The sequence below is a fragment of the Oryzias latipes genome, chromosome 11 (assembly GCF_002234675.1).
Source record: "Oryzias latipes chromosome 11, ASM223467v1".
In the NCBI taxonomy this organism is placed as follows: Eukaryota; Metazoa; Chordata; class Actinopteri; order Beloniformes; family Adrianichthyidae; genus Oryzias; species Oryzias latipes.
Window position 1 is genome coordinate 5,722,882 of NC_019869.2, and position 18,456 is coordinate 5,741,337.

General features: G+C 42.0%; 3 protein-coding genes across 3 annotated transcripts; 1 reads left to right on the forward strand and 2 right to left on the reverse strand.

Moving 5' to 3' along the window:
* Nucleotides 1-981: 981 nt before the first annotated feature.
* On the reverse strand, nucleotides 982-4,131 carry clec3b (C-type lectin domain family 3 member B). Its single transcript, XM_004073780.4, has 3 exons — nucleotides 2,862-4,131; nucleotides 2,685-2,783; nucleotides 982-1,919 (listed from the first exon to the last, which is right to left on the reverse strand). The coding sequence occupies exons 1-3, from the start codon at nucleotides 2,953-2,955 to the stop codon at nucleotides 1,513-1,515; spliced, it is 600 nt and encodes a 199-aa protein (XP_004073828.1). The 5' UTR covers nucleotides 2,956-4,131; the 3' UTR covers nucleotides 982-1,512.
* Nucleotides 4,132-4,645: 514 nt separating this feature from the next.
* On the reverse strand, nucleotides 4,646-7,806 carry exosc7 (exosome component 7). Its single transcript, XM_004073781.4, has 8 exons — nucleotides 7,668-7,806; nucleotides 7,473-7,574; nucleotides 7,306-7,400; nucleotides 6,459-6,624; nucleotides 5,317-5,387; nucleotides 5,114-5,237; nucleotides 4,884-5,039; nucleotides 4,646-4,814 (listed from the first exon to the last, which is right to left on the reverse strand). The coding sequence occupies exons 1-8, from the start codon at nucleotides 7,722-7,724 to the stop codon at nucleotides 4,710-4,712; spliced, it is 876 nt and encodes a 291-aa protein (XP_004073829.1). The 5' UTR covers nucleotides 7,725-7,806; the 3' UTR covers nucleotides 4,646-4,709.
* A 1,246-nt stretch (nucleotides 7,807-9,052) lies between these two features.
* zdhhc3 (zinc finger DHHC-type containing 3) lies at nucleotides 9,053-17,851 on the forward strand. The gene is made up of 7 exons (XM_004073782.4): nucleotides 9,053-9,384; nucleotides 13,317-13,636; nucleotides 13,862-13,986; nucleotides 14,198-14,294; nucleotides 14,397-14,478; nucleotides 16,305-16,435; nucleotides 17,207-17,851. The coding sequence occupies exons 2-7, from the start codon at nucleotides 13,337-13,339 to the stop codon at nucleotides 17,363-17,365; spliced, it is 894 nt and encodes a 297-aa protein (XP_004073830.1). The 5' UTR covers nucleotides 9,053-9,384; nucleotides 13,317-13,336; the 3' UTR covers nucleotides 17,366-17,851.
* The last annotated feature ends 605 nt before the right edge of the window (nucleotides 17,852-18,456 follow it).

Sequence of the window (18,456 nt, forward strand, 5' to 3'; positions counted from 1 at the left end):
ACGATTCCCACAGGAGCTGGAGCCACAAAAACAGTGTGAAGGAGCTGGGCGTGGAGGAGCTCTCCATGGAAAAGTACCGGGGATGGAAGCGGCTGAAGTCATGTCTCGAACCAATTTTCTTCTCCGACTGATGTCTCCTTCCAGAGATGACAACAGCGGTGTCCGTTCTGGGTTTATTGAAAGTGATTTTGCAGGTCAGATGGAATCAGAAATAAAAGACAAAGCCAGTTACTTGGAAGATTAGTAAAATCTCTGTGCCTCTGCCACCCCCATCAGAGCTACAGGTGACAGTCAAAAAAAACATCTTTTTTTCAAGATGGTGACTTTGTGTTGGTTTTATCTCCATAGCAACCATTTTATTTTTTGGCTGCCTGGTGGTGACAAACAGGTCTATGTAGTTTGTTTGTTTTTTGGATTTACTTGGCACAGAGGTTTTTTGTTTACAACGCCCACATTTGTAATATACGGCTGCTCTTCTGGTTGGGCTGGAGCTGCTTTCTGGCATTGGGGGCCCTTGCGGCGGTCCTGCTGGCCCGCACAGCACTAACGTCAGTCAAAATCTACAAACTTTAAAGCCAACATTGGTTCCTAAGTAGCTTCCTAATGATGTTCGCAGAGTTACAGCTGGGGCCGACGGATTGAAAACCTTAGGAGGAGTTAAAATTTGTAGAAGGTACTTAAGGTTATATGTGGCTGCCTTTTCCCGAGGTCAAAGGTCAACGAAACTTTGGTTGTGTTTGTAGGCCTAACCTGGTGGCATGTTTGTGAAATTTTGTGAAGATCCCTTAAACAAAAGTTTTTTTCCCATAGTGTGGGAAATTGTGAAAATTGCAAAATTTCTACCTTTACCACAAATTGGCCACCTAGCTGTAGGTTGTGTGGCCATCCCATAATAAACTCAAAACATCCCCTTGGATATTCCTGTCAAGAGTTTTGGTTTCGTTAGTGGATTTTAAAATATTTTTTGAGCCCCATAAGAGATCAAGCCCCTTTTTTTTTATTATTTTATATTTTGATTTGAAATGAACAGTGAATATTTGCTCAGAGGAGCAGGAAGAAAGAAGAATTGCAGAAGCGATTATGGTCCAGGACTGCTGCGGTACAGAATAATATGGCTTCAGCTTCATGCAGCTCTCTTTAGCGTATTGTAAAACTTATTAAACCAGCGGCTCTTTTATCGAGAGAAAAAAAAGCAGTTCTAACCTAAACTTACACTTCTGCAATACATTCATACTTTTACCTTTATGCTTGTTTGTGTACAGAAATGGCTGAAGCAGCTGCAGGTCTCTTCAGTTTCTCACTTTTTCTAGATTTTTTTTCCCACCAGTTTTTTATAACAACCACAAGAAATGCTGCAAATGACAACCCAGCACAACGCTTTTGTCTCAAACCTGGGGCGTAACGGCCTCAATCAGTTCTGTGGAGAACCGCTGGTTTCAGAGGAGAAAGCAGCTGGAAGAAAGAGTCTGTGATGGTGGTGGTGGTGGTGGTGGTGGTGGGGGGGGGGGGGGGTCACACTATGTTGAACTGGCAGACTGAGGGCCTCTCCTCACGGCAGTTCTCGTCAAACCACTTCCCCTGGGAGACCCCCGAAAGGACGGCGCAGTTCTCGGACATGCCCCCATCAGGCTGGCGGGACCGGAGGTTGGACGTGTCCCAGTTTGTGTAGGAGATGCTGAGGCCCGTCTGGTCCATCCAGGCGCCCTCGGTCATCATGTCGTTGATGCCCAGCCAGACCTGCTCGTCCGGGCCCACGCTCTGCCGGAGGTACTCCCTGAGCTGGTCGTTCTCGTCGGCGGACGTGGGCGTGCCGAGGGCGCCCCCCAGGGCATTGCAGTCATCGCTGGCGGTGTGATAGCGCTTCTTCACGGGGTCAGCCAAGTAGCACTTCCTGTGGATCTTCATGCCTTTTAAGCAGACTGCAGGACATCAGGAAAAAGAGCTGATGATCAGATCAAGTCCTCCACAAATTCATCTTTTTTTTGCATTTAAAGAAAAGTGCAGAAATAATTATTTTTTTATTGTTAGACAGCAACCTTTAGTTCAGATGCACCTACACGGAAATCAACTTTGAATATTATGTCTGAAAAGTAGATTTTTTTTGCAGACAAATAAAAAGCTAAAACTTTTTTCTGGATTATTACCCTTTAAAATGCAAAAATCAGTCTAGAAACAGAAAAAGTAAATAGACAGCCCTGCAAATCTGTATTTTATCTCCTAATTCCTATCACTTTTAAACAAAATATTGACCTTATAAGTTCTGCACTTTACCATATAACCCTTCCAGAGAAATCTCGTGTCATTTCATGCACAGTTGAGTGAGTGAAAGTGAAATGCACCTTCACAAAGAATGGCTTTCACGATTTGAGCAAGCTCAGACCTGTTCAGGGTTACAGAGAAGCTGCAGAGTCCTAAACAGGCTGTGGGTCTAACAGGGACCAAAAAGTAAACGTGTTCCACTAAAATCTGTTAGGATTCAAACATCAAGCTCAGAAAATTTCTTTCTATCAGAACAAACAGCAGAAAAAAACTTCATCTTGAGGATCAAATTGACCCTGGAGCTGAGACAGACAATCCCGCCCCCTGCAGGTGATGAATAGACCTTTGAGACCTTGAATTCACCTCCAACCAGATGTTTCTGCTCATATTTGAGTTGTTTCCAGCCAGACGAAAGCTGAATTCACCTGTTTGGAGGGCTTGCTGCTCCTTCAGCAGGTTCAGCTCCTGCACGATGTCTTTGATCTGCTTCTGCAGCTCCACGACCGCAGCGTCCTTAGACGTGTCTGGCACAAACCCACAGTTACAACTCTTTGATTACAAAACAATCATCAATTTCAAGCCCCACATCGTTCTCCATCTACCTTTCTTTGTCGGCTTTCTGGGTGAGATTTGCTGGGACGAAGTCCGGCTGACTAGCAGAATTCCCACGAGCACAAAAAGTCCCTTGAGCTCCATGTTGAGGAAAGTCCTGAATGAGGCTGCACCAACGTGGACGCTACCAATTTATGGCCTCCTTCACACCCTCCCCTTCACTTCTGTGATTAAGGAAAAACACTGAAGTCCTGTTTGCAGGGATAACAGTCAAGCCTCCTTTGGGGATGGCGTTCCCTCCTCTCATCCTAGTCCAGACTGCTCACATGGGAAGCCAGGTGCTCAGCAGAGCCAAAGCCGGGGGGCAGGTGCAGGCGGGGTGGGGCAGGATGGAGCAGCCATTACATAATACCTGAAAAAGACCTAAACAGACAACTTTTTGGGTGTTTTTTTGACTTAAATGTGAGTTTGAATCATAAATGAAAAAGGGTGTTTTGTCTCTAAAGGTCACACGCATTAAATATTCAGAATATCTTTAGGTTTCCCTGCACTGATCATGCAATTATATAACTTCTTTTTTTCATTGCAGAGACATTTTCGTGTGCGTGTCAGCTGTCAGACCGCGCACACGCCCTATGGAAACCGTCCAGTCACATCTGGCGCTTCAGCGAGCTGCTGCAGAGTCCTGGCTGACACGTGGCAAACACTGACGGACCGAGATGCTGACGGGAAAGCGCAGCTCTCAAGGGTTCAGAGATTCAACTTTGCAACCACGAAATACTCACAATAAGGTTGGGATATTGTGAAAAGAACTCAGTGGATGTCATTTACACCATTTGTTTCACTTCACAGACTAACGGGAGAGAAGTCATTATATTGTGTTGATAGACACGCCTCATTTTCCATATAATGGTCTCACTGGTGTCCAGTGTGTCTCACGTATTGGGGCCAAAATCCAAAAATTCTGGCATCAATGTCAACATTCTGTGGGTAAAAACCCCACTAAGTCATTCCAAGTTCATCGTTCAAACGGTCATAAACTTAGACGTCACTTAACGGACGAGCAGCTCCACCTGACCACAGCGCCTTCAGGTCGGTAGGAGGCAGTCAGGTGTTGCAGGTGAGCTTGTCTCAAAGTGTCATCAGCAGACTTTCATCAAGACTCAGAACCACTGGCAGAGTTTGTGACCCGGGAGTGGAGCCAGTGACTGACCACCACCATGACCAGAACCTAATGACCTCTGACCTCAGACATGGTTTAGCAAACGCCACACAGCTGCAGGCCCGTGTACCAGACGTGAGGGGTTCTGGGGTTTCCAGACAAGCCTTTTGACTCCACCACTTGGACCGGAATGACAGACGACCGCTAACAATGACTCAAATGACACCAAAACACAGCCGTGAACGTTTGCGGTACAAGGCCACGTGACCTGGACAATGCAGCAATGGTCTACCATTCGGCTCGCTGATGAGTGTCGGGTCACCTCGTTGCTGGAGAAGGCGAGGTGAGCGAAACGCTGAGGTCAACACGGTCCCCAGGGTTGACTTTGGTGGAGGCGGAGCAACAGTCTGGTGGCGGCAAACCCATTTGATGGTCCAGTCCCGTTCTTACCTCAGAGACATCATAGAACCATCATCACCCACTTCCTGTGGTAATAGATGATAATGTTCCACCACATGGTGCCAGAAGCTGGACCTCGGGAAGTAGGTGTGGCTTCATATGGTGTGGTCAGCAATGACCCCTGACCTGAAGCCCATAGAGCAGGTCTGGGACAGCTGAAGCACAGACTGGATGATAGTCTTCTTTTGAAGGAAAAATACACTTAGACTAAGATTTATAGAAAATGTTAAATGTGCTTTATGTAAAAAAAAAATGAAAGTACACAGTAAAGTTTATTTCAGCCAAGAAAGCCAACTTTTTCTCTCTTCTTTCCCAGACTCTCTTCCTGCTGCAGCAGCTTCATGAGTGGAGCGTGAAGAGCTTTCCCGACTCGTTTGCCCGCCTGCACAAACAAAAGAACATTAACTTTATTCTGAAAGGTCAGGGTCGTTGAAAGGTCGTCTACTCTCACCTCTGTCATTTCGAAGATGCTCTCTGGATCCAGGCTCCCGCCGCCCACCTTTTTGACGCAAGTCACCGTGCCCCTGTGCGTGACGGCGATGATGAGGCTCGCCACCGAGCACGCCTTCTCCTGCAGAGTCGCGTCCACTACGTGTCTGTGGCCCACCTGCTCAACGACAGCCACTCTTCACAAACCGTCGCGTTTACGACCACGGACTTCACCTGCGAGCAGCGGCTCACCTTACACAGCGTCACGATGCAGGGAACATTTTCCACGCTCAGCCTCACGCAGTCAAACGGGTCGTCTGAAAGCTCCACCTCCTTCCCGCCTTCATCGTCCGACGACATGTGGACTCTAGGGATTCTGGGGGAGAAATGATGGGAGCACAGGATGAGCTGAAAACGTCTCCAAACACGACGAAATGTGAAAAACTGATACACACTTTGTGTTGAAGAGTGCCGCTTTGATGGCGACAGAGATGGCGTCGTACAGGTTGCCGTCACACTGCAGCAGCTGCAAACAAGACGATGCAAACGCCTTTATGAAGTGGTGGTTTTTACAAATCATTTGAGGCCTTTGAGGTGAAGCTCCGCCCCTTCTCAGGCCGCATTTCTTCTAACTGGCTGACTGACTAAGTAGACCTCACTTCCTCATTACACATCAGCTGCCTTTCAACTCATTTAGTGTTTCTTGAGTCCGACAAACCTCCTCCATGAAAAACAAACTGCATCCACTGCAGGCCGGTATGACTATTTGGGGTTTAAGGAACAAAAAATAAAATAAAATACATATTTCTTGATACTTTCACAAGTTGAAGTGCTACTATGGAGTTACATCAGTGTCTCTTAATTATTTTACCCAACTATGAAGAAATGACGCTTAAAATTAGAAAGAAAAAAAAACAACAGCATATAATTATGAAACTAGAATAAAAAAACTATAAACCTACAGTGAAAATGAAATAAAATTAATGTTTATTAGAAACTGGTATGTTTTTGTTAGTTAAACAAACGAAAAAACCAAAACTTCACTATATAAAACGGCAGCTGCTACAAATGAAGATCATTTTTTATTTGGTAACATTTGTAAGTTTATAGTTTTTTTAGTTTAAGTTTTAAATCTACAATCTTTGTATCCAATTTTCTGTATTTCTTCAAGTTTAGAATGTATAATTTCAAGTTTAACACCATTTCAAAACATTCTTCTTTTTCTTTTTTCAAGTTTACAACCTTATTTTTTCTTAATTTTAACCTGATTTGACCCCATCTGCTACCCCTCAGCAGCACAGCAGACATACTTCAGCATTTCATTTTTAATGCATACAAGGTAAACAAAACACTTGCTTAACTTTATTTAAAAAAAAAATCTAAATGCAGCAACAAGTTTTTCCTAAACAAACAAAAAACATGTAAATGTCTACTTCAACCTGTTTTTTTAACCCAATTTTTTACCCAAAATTCTAAAAAACTTAAAAATCATAAGATTTAGCATTATTACTGAATTTACGTCTATTGTTGTTGTGTTTATTGTTTTATTTTTAACATTTTTATGTTGTGTTTATATTTTTATGTTAAAGAGACTCACCAGGACATCTACATAGAGAACCCAGCAGTGCTCCCCAGCACTGATGCAGAGGCCCTTCAGGTCTATGCTGTTCTTGTTGTTGAAGACTCTGTAGAGAGTGTTGCTCAGCTCGATCCCTAGCTCCTCACCTCCTCTGCCTTCAAACTCGGGGGTGGCGTTGGCAGAGCTGGGGGTGTTGGGGAAAAAAATGTCAGGGAATCAAAAAAAAACATCAAACATTGACAATAACTCAGTTTGGTTCCGATTCTTAAACCAGAACAGCCCGGCATGGTCCTCATGAACACCCTCTACGTCTTAAAGCTGAATACCTGGATCAGGTGAGTTCAGCCAATCGGAATGAGGAGTTACAGAATCAGAAGAAAGCGGAGAGAAGTGGGGAAAACTGAGTCAATGGTGCAACAGTTAATCCCAGCAGTTATTAGTTTAGGAGTTTATTATCCTGCAAGATGATTTAAACAAAAACAGATATCCAAAATAAACTTTATTTTTAAAACATCCTCATTACTTTAAAATGCTTCGCAGGACAAAGACATCCTTCAAACTTCAAAAACAAACACAAAAAATATTTAAACATGCATTATAAGCTTTAGAACATGTAATGATCTCAACAAAAACATCAAGAGAGACTTCCCAACTTAGCCAAAAAGAAATCAAATATGTAACGGTTTAGGGTTCAGGTATTTCTAATATTTATATCAAGCCAAAAATGCAAACATTATTCATTTTAATAAACTATAGAGGCTATTCAATGTTTTTCTTTACTGTTTTGATGCAATACAATTCTGTCAAATGTCAAATTGTGCACATTTTGATGTCCAAACCTGCTTTAAATGCACACTAAACCTACCAATCAACAAAGAACTCCAGGTATCCTTCATCTGGAACCAGTGGTCTTGGTTTTCCTATTTCTGCTTTAATCCCAACCAGGACGGCGGTGTGTCCCTGAGAAGCACGATGGAAGGAAAATAAAGACACTGTTTCTGCGGATCTTTCACACGTAAATGTTGATTTTACCAGGGAGACTCTGGCAGATCCATCAGTGTTTGAGACCACATCCGTCTCCACTTCCATGTGTCGGTAGTCCTCACAGCTTCTTCCATCCACACGTAAATCATCCTGAGGAGAATACAAACATCCACATCTTTAGGTTGGTGTGACAACTTCACAGACATTTAGCTTAATAGAGCACACATTTCTAGAACAACTCACTCTTATTCCGTGTAGAATGTACACCTTTTCAGCCTCGCTAACTTTAACTGTTGCCATGTTAACTCAACAAACAGAAGAAGAAGAAACGGTGCCGGGAGGCTCTTCTTCTACAGTTTTCTCGATGAAGGAACTATGTCGCCACCACCTGGAAGAAGTGGGAGCTGCTGTTCAACATCACAAAATTTAATAATAATAATAATAATAATAATAATAATAATAATAATAATAATAATAATAATAATAATAATAATAATACAAAAACAATAATAATAATAAAATAATGACAATAATAATACATTTTTGAGAGTAATCTTTTTTTTCTTCTGTGTAGGAATGTAGATGCTTGTGCTATGTTTGTCCATATCATAAAGAGTATATAGACAGTTTTAAAATATATTTCTATTTAATTATATTCAGATTTTTTTATATTTATAAATGCACATATACAAAACAAGTTAGGGTGAACAATCGTTATAAATGCGCATATTGAAAAAACAAAACAAAATTTAAAAAATATGATAAAGGCAAGGCAAAAAACAATTCAAAATAACAGTACGTTTGATATATTTTGATAAATTACTGTAGTTTTCTTGTTTTTGTTTGGAATGCATTTAAGACACTTATAATAATCAGAAAAGTAATTCAAAAAATACCAAACAAAGGGCATGTAGTTTTCCATTTACATAAATGAATGAAATTTTTGCATTAAATAATAACAACATTAATGACATCAGAAATTCCTGGGTCCATATTTTCCATATAGAAAATAACAACAGATAAGGAAAAAAGGGAATATTTAAAACTTTGAGTGACAACCAATTGTGAATATCAGTCCAAAATATTTTTATCTGTAACTGTAACAGAGATGTTCTAACGTTTCAGTTTCAGATTAACAGAATAGGCATGGCTCCGATTGAAATTTGAATCTTTTATGTAAAAAAATCTCCAACAGGGTAAATTTGAGATATTATTTTAAAATGCGTTTCTTTCATTTTAGGTGGAAGTGGGTACTTTGTGTATAAAGAAAAAAATGTGTTCATTAGGGTGGTTTCTAAGTCCCGTCTATTGTTTATACTAAAGTTGCAGAAAGTTATTTGTTTAAAGGTTAGAGTTACTAATTTATTGGTGCATTTTTTTTTCATCTTTTAGGGGAATATCATTAATTTTCAGATCTGTAAATTGTGGTTTGATTGCATTGTATTGTAGTATGTATTGTCAGAAATATGATTATTTGGGTGTTTTTTGGAAGTACTTGTAAAAAAAATAAAATGATTTTAAATGGAAGAAAAATTGCCCTGCGTTTTGGCCAAAGGGGTGGATTTAATTTTAGACCATAATCTGATTGGTCAGTTTACAGGAAGTCCTTCCCGGGTTCTCTCCTGACAGACCATACCCAGGGCGAATCTACTAGGGGTAATCAAACTTCCTGGTTGGGTATGGGTGCGTTTTTATTCCTCCCGCAGAGATTTCTGGATGAGACCCTTCAAGAAAACATAAAATACAGTGACTTATTAAAGTTTAAGTCGAAGAACTAGCTAGCAAATTACCTTGTTAATTAAACGGAGACCAGAAACCAGGAAGAAGCCATTGAGTACACGCGTTAGCGGGGATTTAGCTAACGATCACAGCGGGCGGGGCGGACGTGGTTCGATTCCCTAAGGCTTCAGGAAACGTGAAATCTTCTGGATTCTTGACAACAAAGCTAAGAGGGTGACAGGTGGGTTGTTGAGCCAGAAAAAGGTTTTAGCTGTAAATGTGAGATGTGTGTTGTTGTTTTTGTGATTAGCTTCCAGAGCTCCCGCTCTTGCTGCCAGAGCAGAGGGAACTTCCGGGTTGACTCAACATCCTGTGGAGACGGTTCAATTAAAGTGATAATCATGGCTTCATCTCTGTTTTTGCCCATTTGATTGAAGCTCAGTCTGTCGTCTTAATTCTTTTTTGCCATAAAGTACTAAATCAGTTCATTTTGATTGACAAATTCATGTTTTGAATCACATCTCAACCCGACACATGAGCAAATTTCCATAAAAAACATTATTTAAAAAGAAGAAACGGTTTAGAATAGGGAAAAAAAAAACTTTATTGATCCCAAAACAGGAACATTAATTGATGACGTTTGTTTTTCACATAACTAGTCATATAAACTGAACAAAGATAGAAGTTTCATTCATAAAAATAAATAAACAGGTGAAAACATTAAAAAAAAGAAAACATTTTTTTAAATAAAGTTTAACTTGGTCTAAATAATCAAGATTAGATTTTAGTTTTATAAATGTAGATTAAATATATGCATGAGTGTTGCATTAAAAAAAAAAAAAACTTCCTGCCACTAGAAGGATTTCCTGTTTGGAGTTTGCATCTCGTTTTCTTTGGATCTTCAGCCTCATCTTTGTTTTTCAACGTCAGGTTGATCAGTTTTGCTAGTTTTGCTAGTTTTGGTCTGTTTGTAATGGTTGTTTTAACTCCTTTTTGCTTGTGAGGCCTCCTGTCCTTCCCCTCACGCTGCAGAAGTTGGCCTGCATGATCTGTATGGAGACTCTAATTTACTGATTGAGATGCTTCTATTTAAAACTGTAGGTTTTAATCTGAAATCTTTCAGCTCCAATGATAGCGGTCCACAGTAGCTGTCATCTTCTCGCAGTGCGAAACATCCCTATCAATTATTGATCTCTGAAAGTGCAGCTCACATTTCAGATGAGAATAAATCTGTTTATTTCCTGTGGTTTAATCTGTGGTTCTGCAGAGATAACCCGTTCCTTTGTTCTGGGTTGATGAGCGGTTATCGTTGGACCCTAAAAGTCAGAAGGAATCATTGATGAGGCCTATAAAGGCTCATCCGCTCAGCCTGTTTGTCCAGTTTCAGCGTTTCTATCTCCTAGTAGATTTCTCTCTTCTTGATGGGGCGACTTGTTCATCTTCAGCCTTTCTCATGAAACAAGAATTACCTGTAGCGACCTACTTCCTGTTTCTGTGTTGCACCTTTGTTGTAAACTGTTGCACATTGCAATCAGGAAAATCTGAAAGGAGATACCTCTCCAGCAGGGACAGGTGTAACCTTTTACCTCAGGTGGAAGCTGATAGGGCGGCTGACAGGCGTGGTCAAACAAAGCAGTCTAGAGTTCAGATAGAGTGGGGGTCAAGTTCGTCACTTCAGGAGTTGAAGGAAGCTCTCGAGCAAGAAGCCACATTTCTTTCTACCCAGGAGGGGGTTGTTTTAAAGATGGATTCGTCAGATGGTTGCAGTCAGGATTGTGATGTCGTTTTACAGGATTTCCTCCAAGTTCGGCTTCTTCAAATATGCCAGAAATTATTTGGGAAATATATGACTCTAGAGTTTACCATAAAGATTTGTGTAAAACTGTAGAGAAAGCTGATAATTGGTCAGGAAAGTTTACTTAAACCCATGAATTTGTCACAAGCTGTCATCGTCCTTAGAATCGAGGTTATGTCAGATTTGGTCTCCTCTGCATCAGTCTGTCATCCTCACATCATCCCTGAAATGTAGTTTTAAGTTTCTTGAGTGGTCCCCAACGCTCTTTAGGCCACGGGCTGGCTTAACGTCTGACAATATTCTCATGGACGAGGCTGAAGTTGCCAGTTTTTTTAAGCTTTCAGTTTCCAGAAAATCTATTTTTTTCAAATTAAAATGCTATGAACTTTAGTTTAAACAGACAGTTTGAAACTGTCTGTAAGACATTTTACAGTAGATGATTGAATGAAACAATGTTGTTGTTTGTAGACGCTGTTTCTGATTTGTATAAATGTAATAAAGACAGCACTGCAGAATTGTTTTCATTCATTCACATTTCAACACTGAGAACTCAATCCAGGGTCAGATTGTCTTTCAGGACCGAAAAAATGAATCGTATATATTTTCAATTCAAACTTGAATTATTGTTTATTTCTTTGAACATAGAGGAATATTTTCGGTACTAAATTTCTCAACAGGTGTCTGCCTTCTTTAGCTTTGCTGTAGGAAAAGTCTTAAATGTCCTTTTGACCAGTTTCTACAAATCAGAAACTTTATTTTATTAAATCTTCCTGCTTTGTCAAATATTTGCAGCAGGTTTAGACTCTTTGTGCCTTTTGTTGGATCCCTTAACGTGTAGATTCTTTTTTAAATGTCAAAGTAGAGGCTTACAACTGGACAATACTACAAAATAAAACGATACCGTCAAAAAACTAGGATTTTCTGCATACAATAGTAATAAATGTAAATCCGCAATGGATGGAACTTTATCAGTCCTTGAAACATTAGAGCGTTGGTCAACACATACTATGCAGAGGAGGTTTGGTGTGTGGAAACAAATGTTGCAATAAATCCATATTTCAAGTAAGATTTATGTCAAATCAGGTTCCTTTTATTTTGAAGTTGAAGTCTATTCTGTTTCCTGTCAGAGTCTGATCACACAAACTTTAGTTTTTATCAACTTTGTTAGCTTTAGGACGGTAGTGGAGGTGTTTCCGACACGTGACCAAGTGACTTACATACATGCATCACGAGTTAGACATGGATGGATGTGGTGAAGAGAATCTGCTCGTTTACCAAAGTAAAATGTCCTTCAGAAGCTGAAATGACACAAAACAGAAATAATGTCAGTAACCGAGCGTTTCTTTGTTTTGTCTGCGCCCTGGTACCAAGTAACCGACGGGCCGGTCCCAGTCCACAGCCCAGGGGTTGGGGACCAGTGTCCTACAGGATAACTGTGGGCACTAGAGCTTCGTCTTCACTCACTTTAAATGTGTCTTCATCAAAAAATCAAACAGCAGAGGGAGGAATTTGATGTTTGGTCTGTTTGTCCTTCCTTCTCTTGTTGATTCATGTCTTTAAAGACTCACTCTGGTCACTTTTTAATCTATTTTCAGAGCGTTCTCAGTGGTCTTTTAATTATAATGATGCTGATTTTGGCCAAAATCTTGAAACCTTTGTCGTTTTTCAGGACATACGGTGCCTTTCGAAAATATTCGGCCCCCTTGAACTTTTCCACCTTTTGCCACATTTCAGGCTGCAAACATAATGATATAAAACTGTAACTTTTTTGTGAAGAATCAACAAGATGTGGGACACAATCATGAACTGGAGCAAAATTTCTTGTATATATTTCAAACTTTTTTAACAAATAAAAAGCTGAAATATGGGGCGTGCAAAATGATTCAGCCCCTTTATTTTCAGTAAACTCTCCAGATGTTCAGTGAGGATCTCTGAATGATCCAGTGTTGACATTAATGACTAATGATGATAAATAGAATCCACCTGGATGTAATCATCTGTATAAATTTCGTCCCACTTCATGACTGTTGTTGATTTTTAAAAAAAAAAATACAGATTTATATCTTTATGTTTGAAGCCTGAAATGTGGCAAAAGGTGGAAAGTTCTAACGGGGCCGAATACTTTTGCAGGCACTGTAGTTTCTGCAGAGCGGCATTAGAAATTCACCTCTGGGTGGTGGGCGGGACTGTTGGGCAGGATTGTTTAAATTTAGCTCCTAATCCAGTCACAGCACTTCTTTGTTGTTCTGCGGTGACTGTTAAGTGAAGCTCCAGAGCTCAATTTCGCTGCTTTTTTGGTGATCCACTGCTAAAAAAGTACCAGTGAGAACGGAAATCAATTCAATCAATCTTCTTCCCCTCCATCTGCGCGTCTGCAGCATGCAGACACTGTAGGAGGATGAGTCCGGCGCACCGCACCAGAGACATCGAGAGGCAAGCTGGCTACCTGAAGCCCGAGCACTGCGCCCCCCCGCCACCCCGCAGCGGCGCAGGGAGCATGTGGTTCATCCGCGACGGCTGCGGCATCACCTGCGCCGTCATCACCTGGTTCCTGGTCTTCTACGCCGAGTTCGTGGTCATGTTCGTCATGCTGCTGCCGGCCAGGAGCGCCGCGTACAGCCTCTTCAACGGCCTGCTGTTCAGCAGCCTCGCCTTCCTGGCGCTGGCCTCGCACGCCAAAGCCATGTGCACCGACCCGGTCAGTCCCGGCGCCATCCCGCCTTTGAAACACAACATACTTATGAAGTTCTGGTTCTTCCTATTGGCGAGGAAACTTAACCGCACAATAGTGCAGAAATTATTTTGCTCAACATGAAATTCAGCTGTTCTATTTGAAAAATACAAAACATTCTTTGTTTTTCTGATGTCTTCCGTGGTTGCTTGTTTCTCTCTTTCACTATAAAAGTATTTGCATCCTTTTCAGGGCGCCGTGCCCAAAGGAAACGCAACCAAAGAGTTCATTGAAAGCCTGCAGCTCAAGCCGGGTCAGGTGGTCTACAAATGCCCCAAATGCTGCAGCATCAAGCCTGACCGCGCCCACCACTGCAGGTGAAGGCGGACCGCCGTCCTCCGCTGCAGCTTCTCCTCGTCTGTGTTTCTTCGCTTGAGTTTATGGCCAGGCTGCTTTGACGTCTGGGAATCCTTCTGCTTCTGCTCAGCTGCTTCGCCGGGATCTTAAGGAATAAGGAGAGCAGAAACAGAAACATTTTGGGATGTTTGGTGTGACGTATCTCCTCCTTCTTTCTGAATGTTCCCACAGTGTCTGCAAGCGCTGCATCAAAAAGATGGACCACCACTGTCCCTGGGTGAACAACTGTGTGGGGGAGAAAAACCAGAAGTACTTTGTGCTTTTCACTGTGAGTCCTGAGAAAAAAAAACCCGGCTGACATTTAACTCACTTGACAGACTTCATGATTGTGCACATTATTAACTGAAACCAATGTGGCTTCTTGTTTCAGATGTACATCGCACTAATCTCCTTCCACGCTTTACTCATGGTGGCTTTCCACTTCGTTTTCTGCTTTGAAGAAGACTGGAAAAGCAAGTATTTTTTACAATACCAGCAGAGAGAAGAGAGCAAAGCTTTTTTAAAATATATGTAAACCAGAAATGTAGATTATTGCACAGAAAAGAAGCCAGAAAATAACAATAAACTGACTAAATATTGGAGTGCTTTTGCAGAAAAACTTCACCGACCGATCTGTTTTGAGGATTTGATAAAAGTGAAGACCGAGATGTGGGCGGGACAGCTGCCGCAGAGCAAACCTGCCCCCCTTCCCCTCCCCACTCTTGAGAGCTCTCTGTTTCTGTGGAGCAGGGAGCTTGTGTCTCAAATACGCTCTGTTTCAAACAGCATTTTTTTCTGCTGATAACTTCAGGTCTTTAGCGATGAGACGCAGTGCTAAAGTAAACATCACAAGCGTCTGGTTTGAACAGGAAAAGCAATAATTTACAGCAAAGATCAGACTGGAATGTTAATAAATAGTTTCGGGAATGAATCTGAACTGGAGTGAGCTGTCGGCCATCACCTTTAATCTTTCAGGAAGTTATTTATTTATTTTTTTTCTGCTTGGTGCTCGTTTTTGGTTCATTCTTATCAGGAATAACAATAAAAATTAAAACATTGCAGAAACAACATAGGAGTTTCTTTTCTTTTGATGACGGCGATTAGAACCTTTTTGTGTCGTTGCTGCGAAAACAATTTGGTCCTTGCAGTCAGTGACTGGGGGCCATAATTGACTCTTTAACAGTGGAGTTTTGGCTCCAGTGTTGACGCTCTGTTAACCACCAGAACTCTTCAATTGTTGACGCCATTAAAACAAAATTCCAGCGGATTCTGAAGCGAAGAAAAGCGTCATTACGCTGATATGCAGCACTCCAGAGTAGTGAGGTGGAAGGCAGCGTTTGATGATTTTCTCTGTTTTTTAAGGCGTAACATGATCCTTAACTCAAACTGATGTGATGTGGAGATAGCAGGTATGGGTACTGATACCACCTGTACCGTGTACAAACGCGGCTTTACTGCTTCATGTCAGGCGTGTCAATCAATCATTTGACCTTTCCAGCGATTGTGGGTCGGCTCACATAAGAATGGGTGTGGCTGTCTGGGTGGGTGGGTGGAGCCTCTGTTAAAATGCAAAGCGAGGTGAGCGAAGGTTTGTCTGTGCTTCACAGCAAAGGATTGCAAGTCAGTGACCTGCTGGATAGGAAGGACCTGTATAAAAGTCTGAAAAAAGACAAATTGGTCTCAGATTGTCAAAAAGAAGGAAATGAAGCATCTGAAGCTACGTTCACACCGCACATTTGAAGTGTCTTACAGTGAATTAAATGAGACGCCAACCATACATCCCTACCTAATCTGATTCCCTGATTGGTTAAAGTTTGACCTGCTCTCAATGAGCATCCAATAGCCCTGGGTTTGGTAGAATCAGCCCAAAAATGGCTGCAGAAACTAAACGTCTTTTGAACGCTGAAGCCCGAAAAGCATTTATGCACATTTACTCTGACTTTCCATGGAAGTGGCCTCTGAAACGCACGTTGCAGAGGCCGATGTGATCGTAGATCTAGGGATGTTCAAGCGCTCTCCTCCACCCTGTCGCGTTGCGTCGTCACACCTTAAATGTGGCATCTCTTCATTTTTGAAGCTCCATTTCAAGCACCGAAACTGTTCAAAAGTACCGTTTTGGGAGCCAGATACAATCCAAATGGTATCCATCCCTGACGATGAGAGGAAAACCTGCTGGTTCTGTGTGCTATGCGTTGATACCTGATGAAAATATATGTTTAAAAAAAAAGGAATATTACTGATCAAACTGTGGATATGGGATGCTAAATGCTGATCGTAATGCTCTGATCTTCCTCCTTAGAGTGCGGCACCTTCTCTCCACCGGCGACAGTTGTCCTCCTCATCCTCCTCTGCTTCGAGGGCCTCCTCTTTCTGATCTTCACCGCGGTCATGTTTGGGACCCAGGTCCACTCCATATGTTCTGATGAAACGGTGAGTGACGCAACAAGAGAACAGAGAAAAAAACACAAAGACAGAACTTCAGTCACAGATCCATCATTCTAGCCAGAGCCGTGTGGCTGAGTGAGTTAAAGAACGAGAAGGTAATGCGTTTTTCTCAGGACTGTGAAAAGTGTTTTTCCCACAATGAAGTGGAGAGGATGAAGGATGGCAGTTCTGAAGCCTTAAGTTGACTAAATGAGAGCAGGTAATCCACTTACAGACCTCTAAGGAGTTCTGTTCATTACATTTCCCGCTCCAAACGCCCACAGGGATGACTCACCGTGTCACAGTGCTTACTACAAACCCCACAGATCTTCAGGCAGTCTAATAATGTTTGTGTGAGCAAACATTATTACCAGTCCTCTTATTACTAGTCGACTGGTCCTCTGGTCCGCCTGCGCAGCCCGACTTTCCCGCCGGCGTGGCATTGTGTCCTCACACCTCAAAGACTTGTGTTTCCCCTCAATGCCCCCCGTCTTCGCCCGTCGTCGTGTCCATCGCTCACCCTGTGCCCCAGTAGATCCGGAAGGCGGGTCACCCTCCGTCCTGACCTACTTCTTGTTTTTGCCCTGCTCTTTTATAAAAAGGCAGTAGCTGCCAGGAGCACTCCTCCTTCCTGTTCTGCAATCATGTCCGTGAGGCGTTCAAGGTCCTCCAAATTTCTGCTCACAGCATCCAGAACGATGAGCCCCAAAGGTACTGGGGAAAAAAAACAGTCCTGTCCCACAAACCTCAACCTTCATCTCACCTTCATCTCTTTAGGGCATCGAGCAACTGAAGAAGGAGGAGAGACGCTGGGCCAAAAGGTCCAAATGGATGAACATGAAGGTGGTGTTTGGCCACCCCTTCTCTATAGCCTGGCTCAGCCCCTTTGCTTCACCCGACTACGGCAAGGCGGATGTGTACCAGTACATCGTATGAGGCCAGGAAAGGGGGCGGAGCTCCGCTGCTGCTCCTGCTGCTCCACATTTCCCTCATGACTCAGAGGTTGACGCCTCCTGGTGCTGACTGGATGGAGCCTCAACGTTTGAGAGCAGAGTCGCGGTAAAAGGCGGAGCCGCTGGATTTGCTGAACCTTCCTCTTAATTTTTTTACGTCATTTTGAGCGGAGGAGCTGAACGCGTCCGTTTTTCCTGATTCTCCTCCTTTGCTGTTCAAGTGTCTTTCTTTAAATGTTGCCTTAGAACCGTCAGCATTTTTGGTTTTGTTTTTAGAAATAATTGTATTTATTTGCCTTAATGTGACACTATTTTTCTACATTCACTGTTCTGGAAATGGGAAGAGATTGAAGTTTTAAAAAAAAAGAAATGCCATAAAAACCAGAGTAAAATCAGAGTTGTGGTGTCGGGGCGCACAAACAACCATCATTAATGACACGCATGACAGTTTAGATTTCCGATTTTAGGAGAAAAAAAAATTTCCTTGATTTTTTTTTATCAAAAAATCTTCTGTCTGTGGTGAATTTTTTTTTTTTTTTGCACGTCTTTACAGAGTGATGACATTTATTTTTATTAAAATAGAAAAAAAACTTTCAAATTAAAATAGTTAACTTTATTTTGAAAAGCTCAACTGCAGTCACAGAAATAAATCATAAATGCTCATTATGCCTTTGAAGTGAGTGATTATCACCAGCTCCAGGGAGGCTGCAGAGATCAAAGTAATATGTGTGGAGGTTCTGACCCGGGGGAGGTTCTGACCCGGGGGGGGGAGGTCACGTGTTTAGACCGACAGGTGATCCTTTCTGGTGGGGAAAAACCTTCATGGCTGGAAAAGGTTAGCATCAAATGAAGGAGAACCTTTTCCATCCGTGTCCAAAAAGCCTTAAAGCAGATTCTGGAGGTATTTGATGTGTTTGCTGCCAAACGAGTGGAGGAGGTGATGAAGGAGGAGATGTGTTGGATTTACACTAACGCCACACCAGCTTTGTCTTTTTTTTTTTTCTTCAAACTGAAACTCCTTTTTTCTTTCTCCTCCGTCTGTTTCGAAAGAAAAACAAATAAAAGATTTTGACA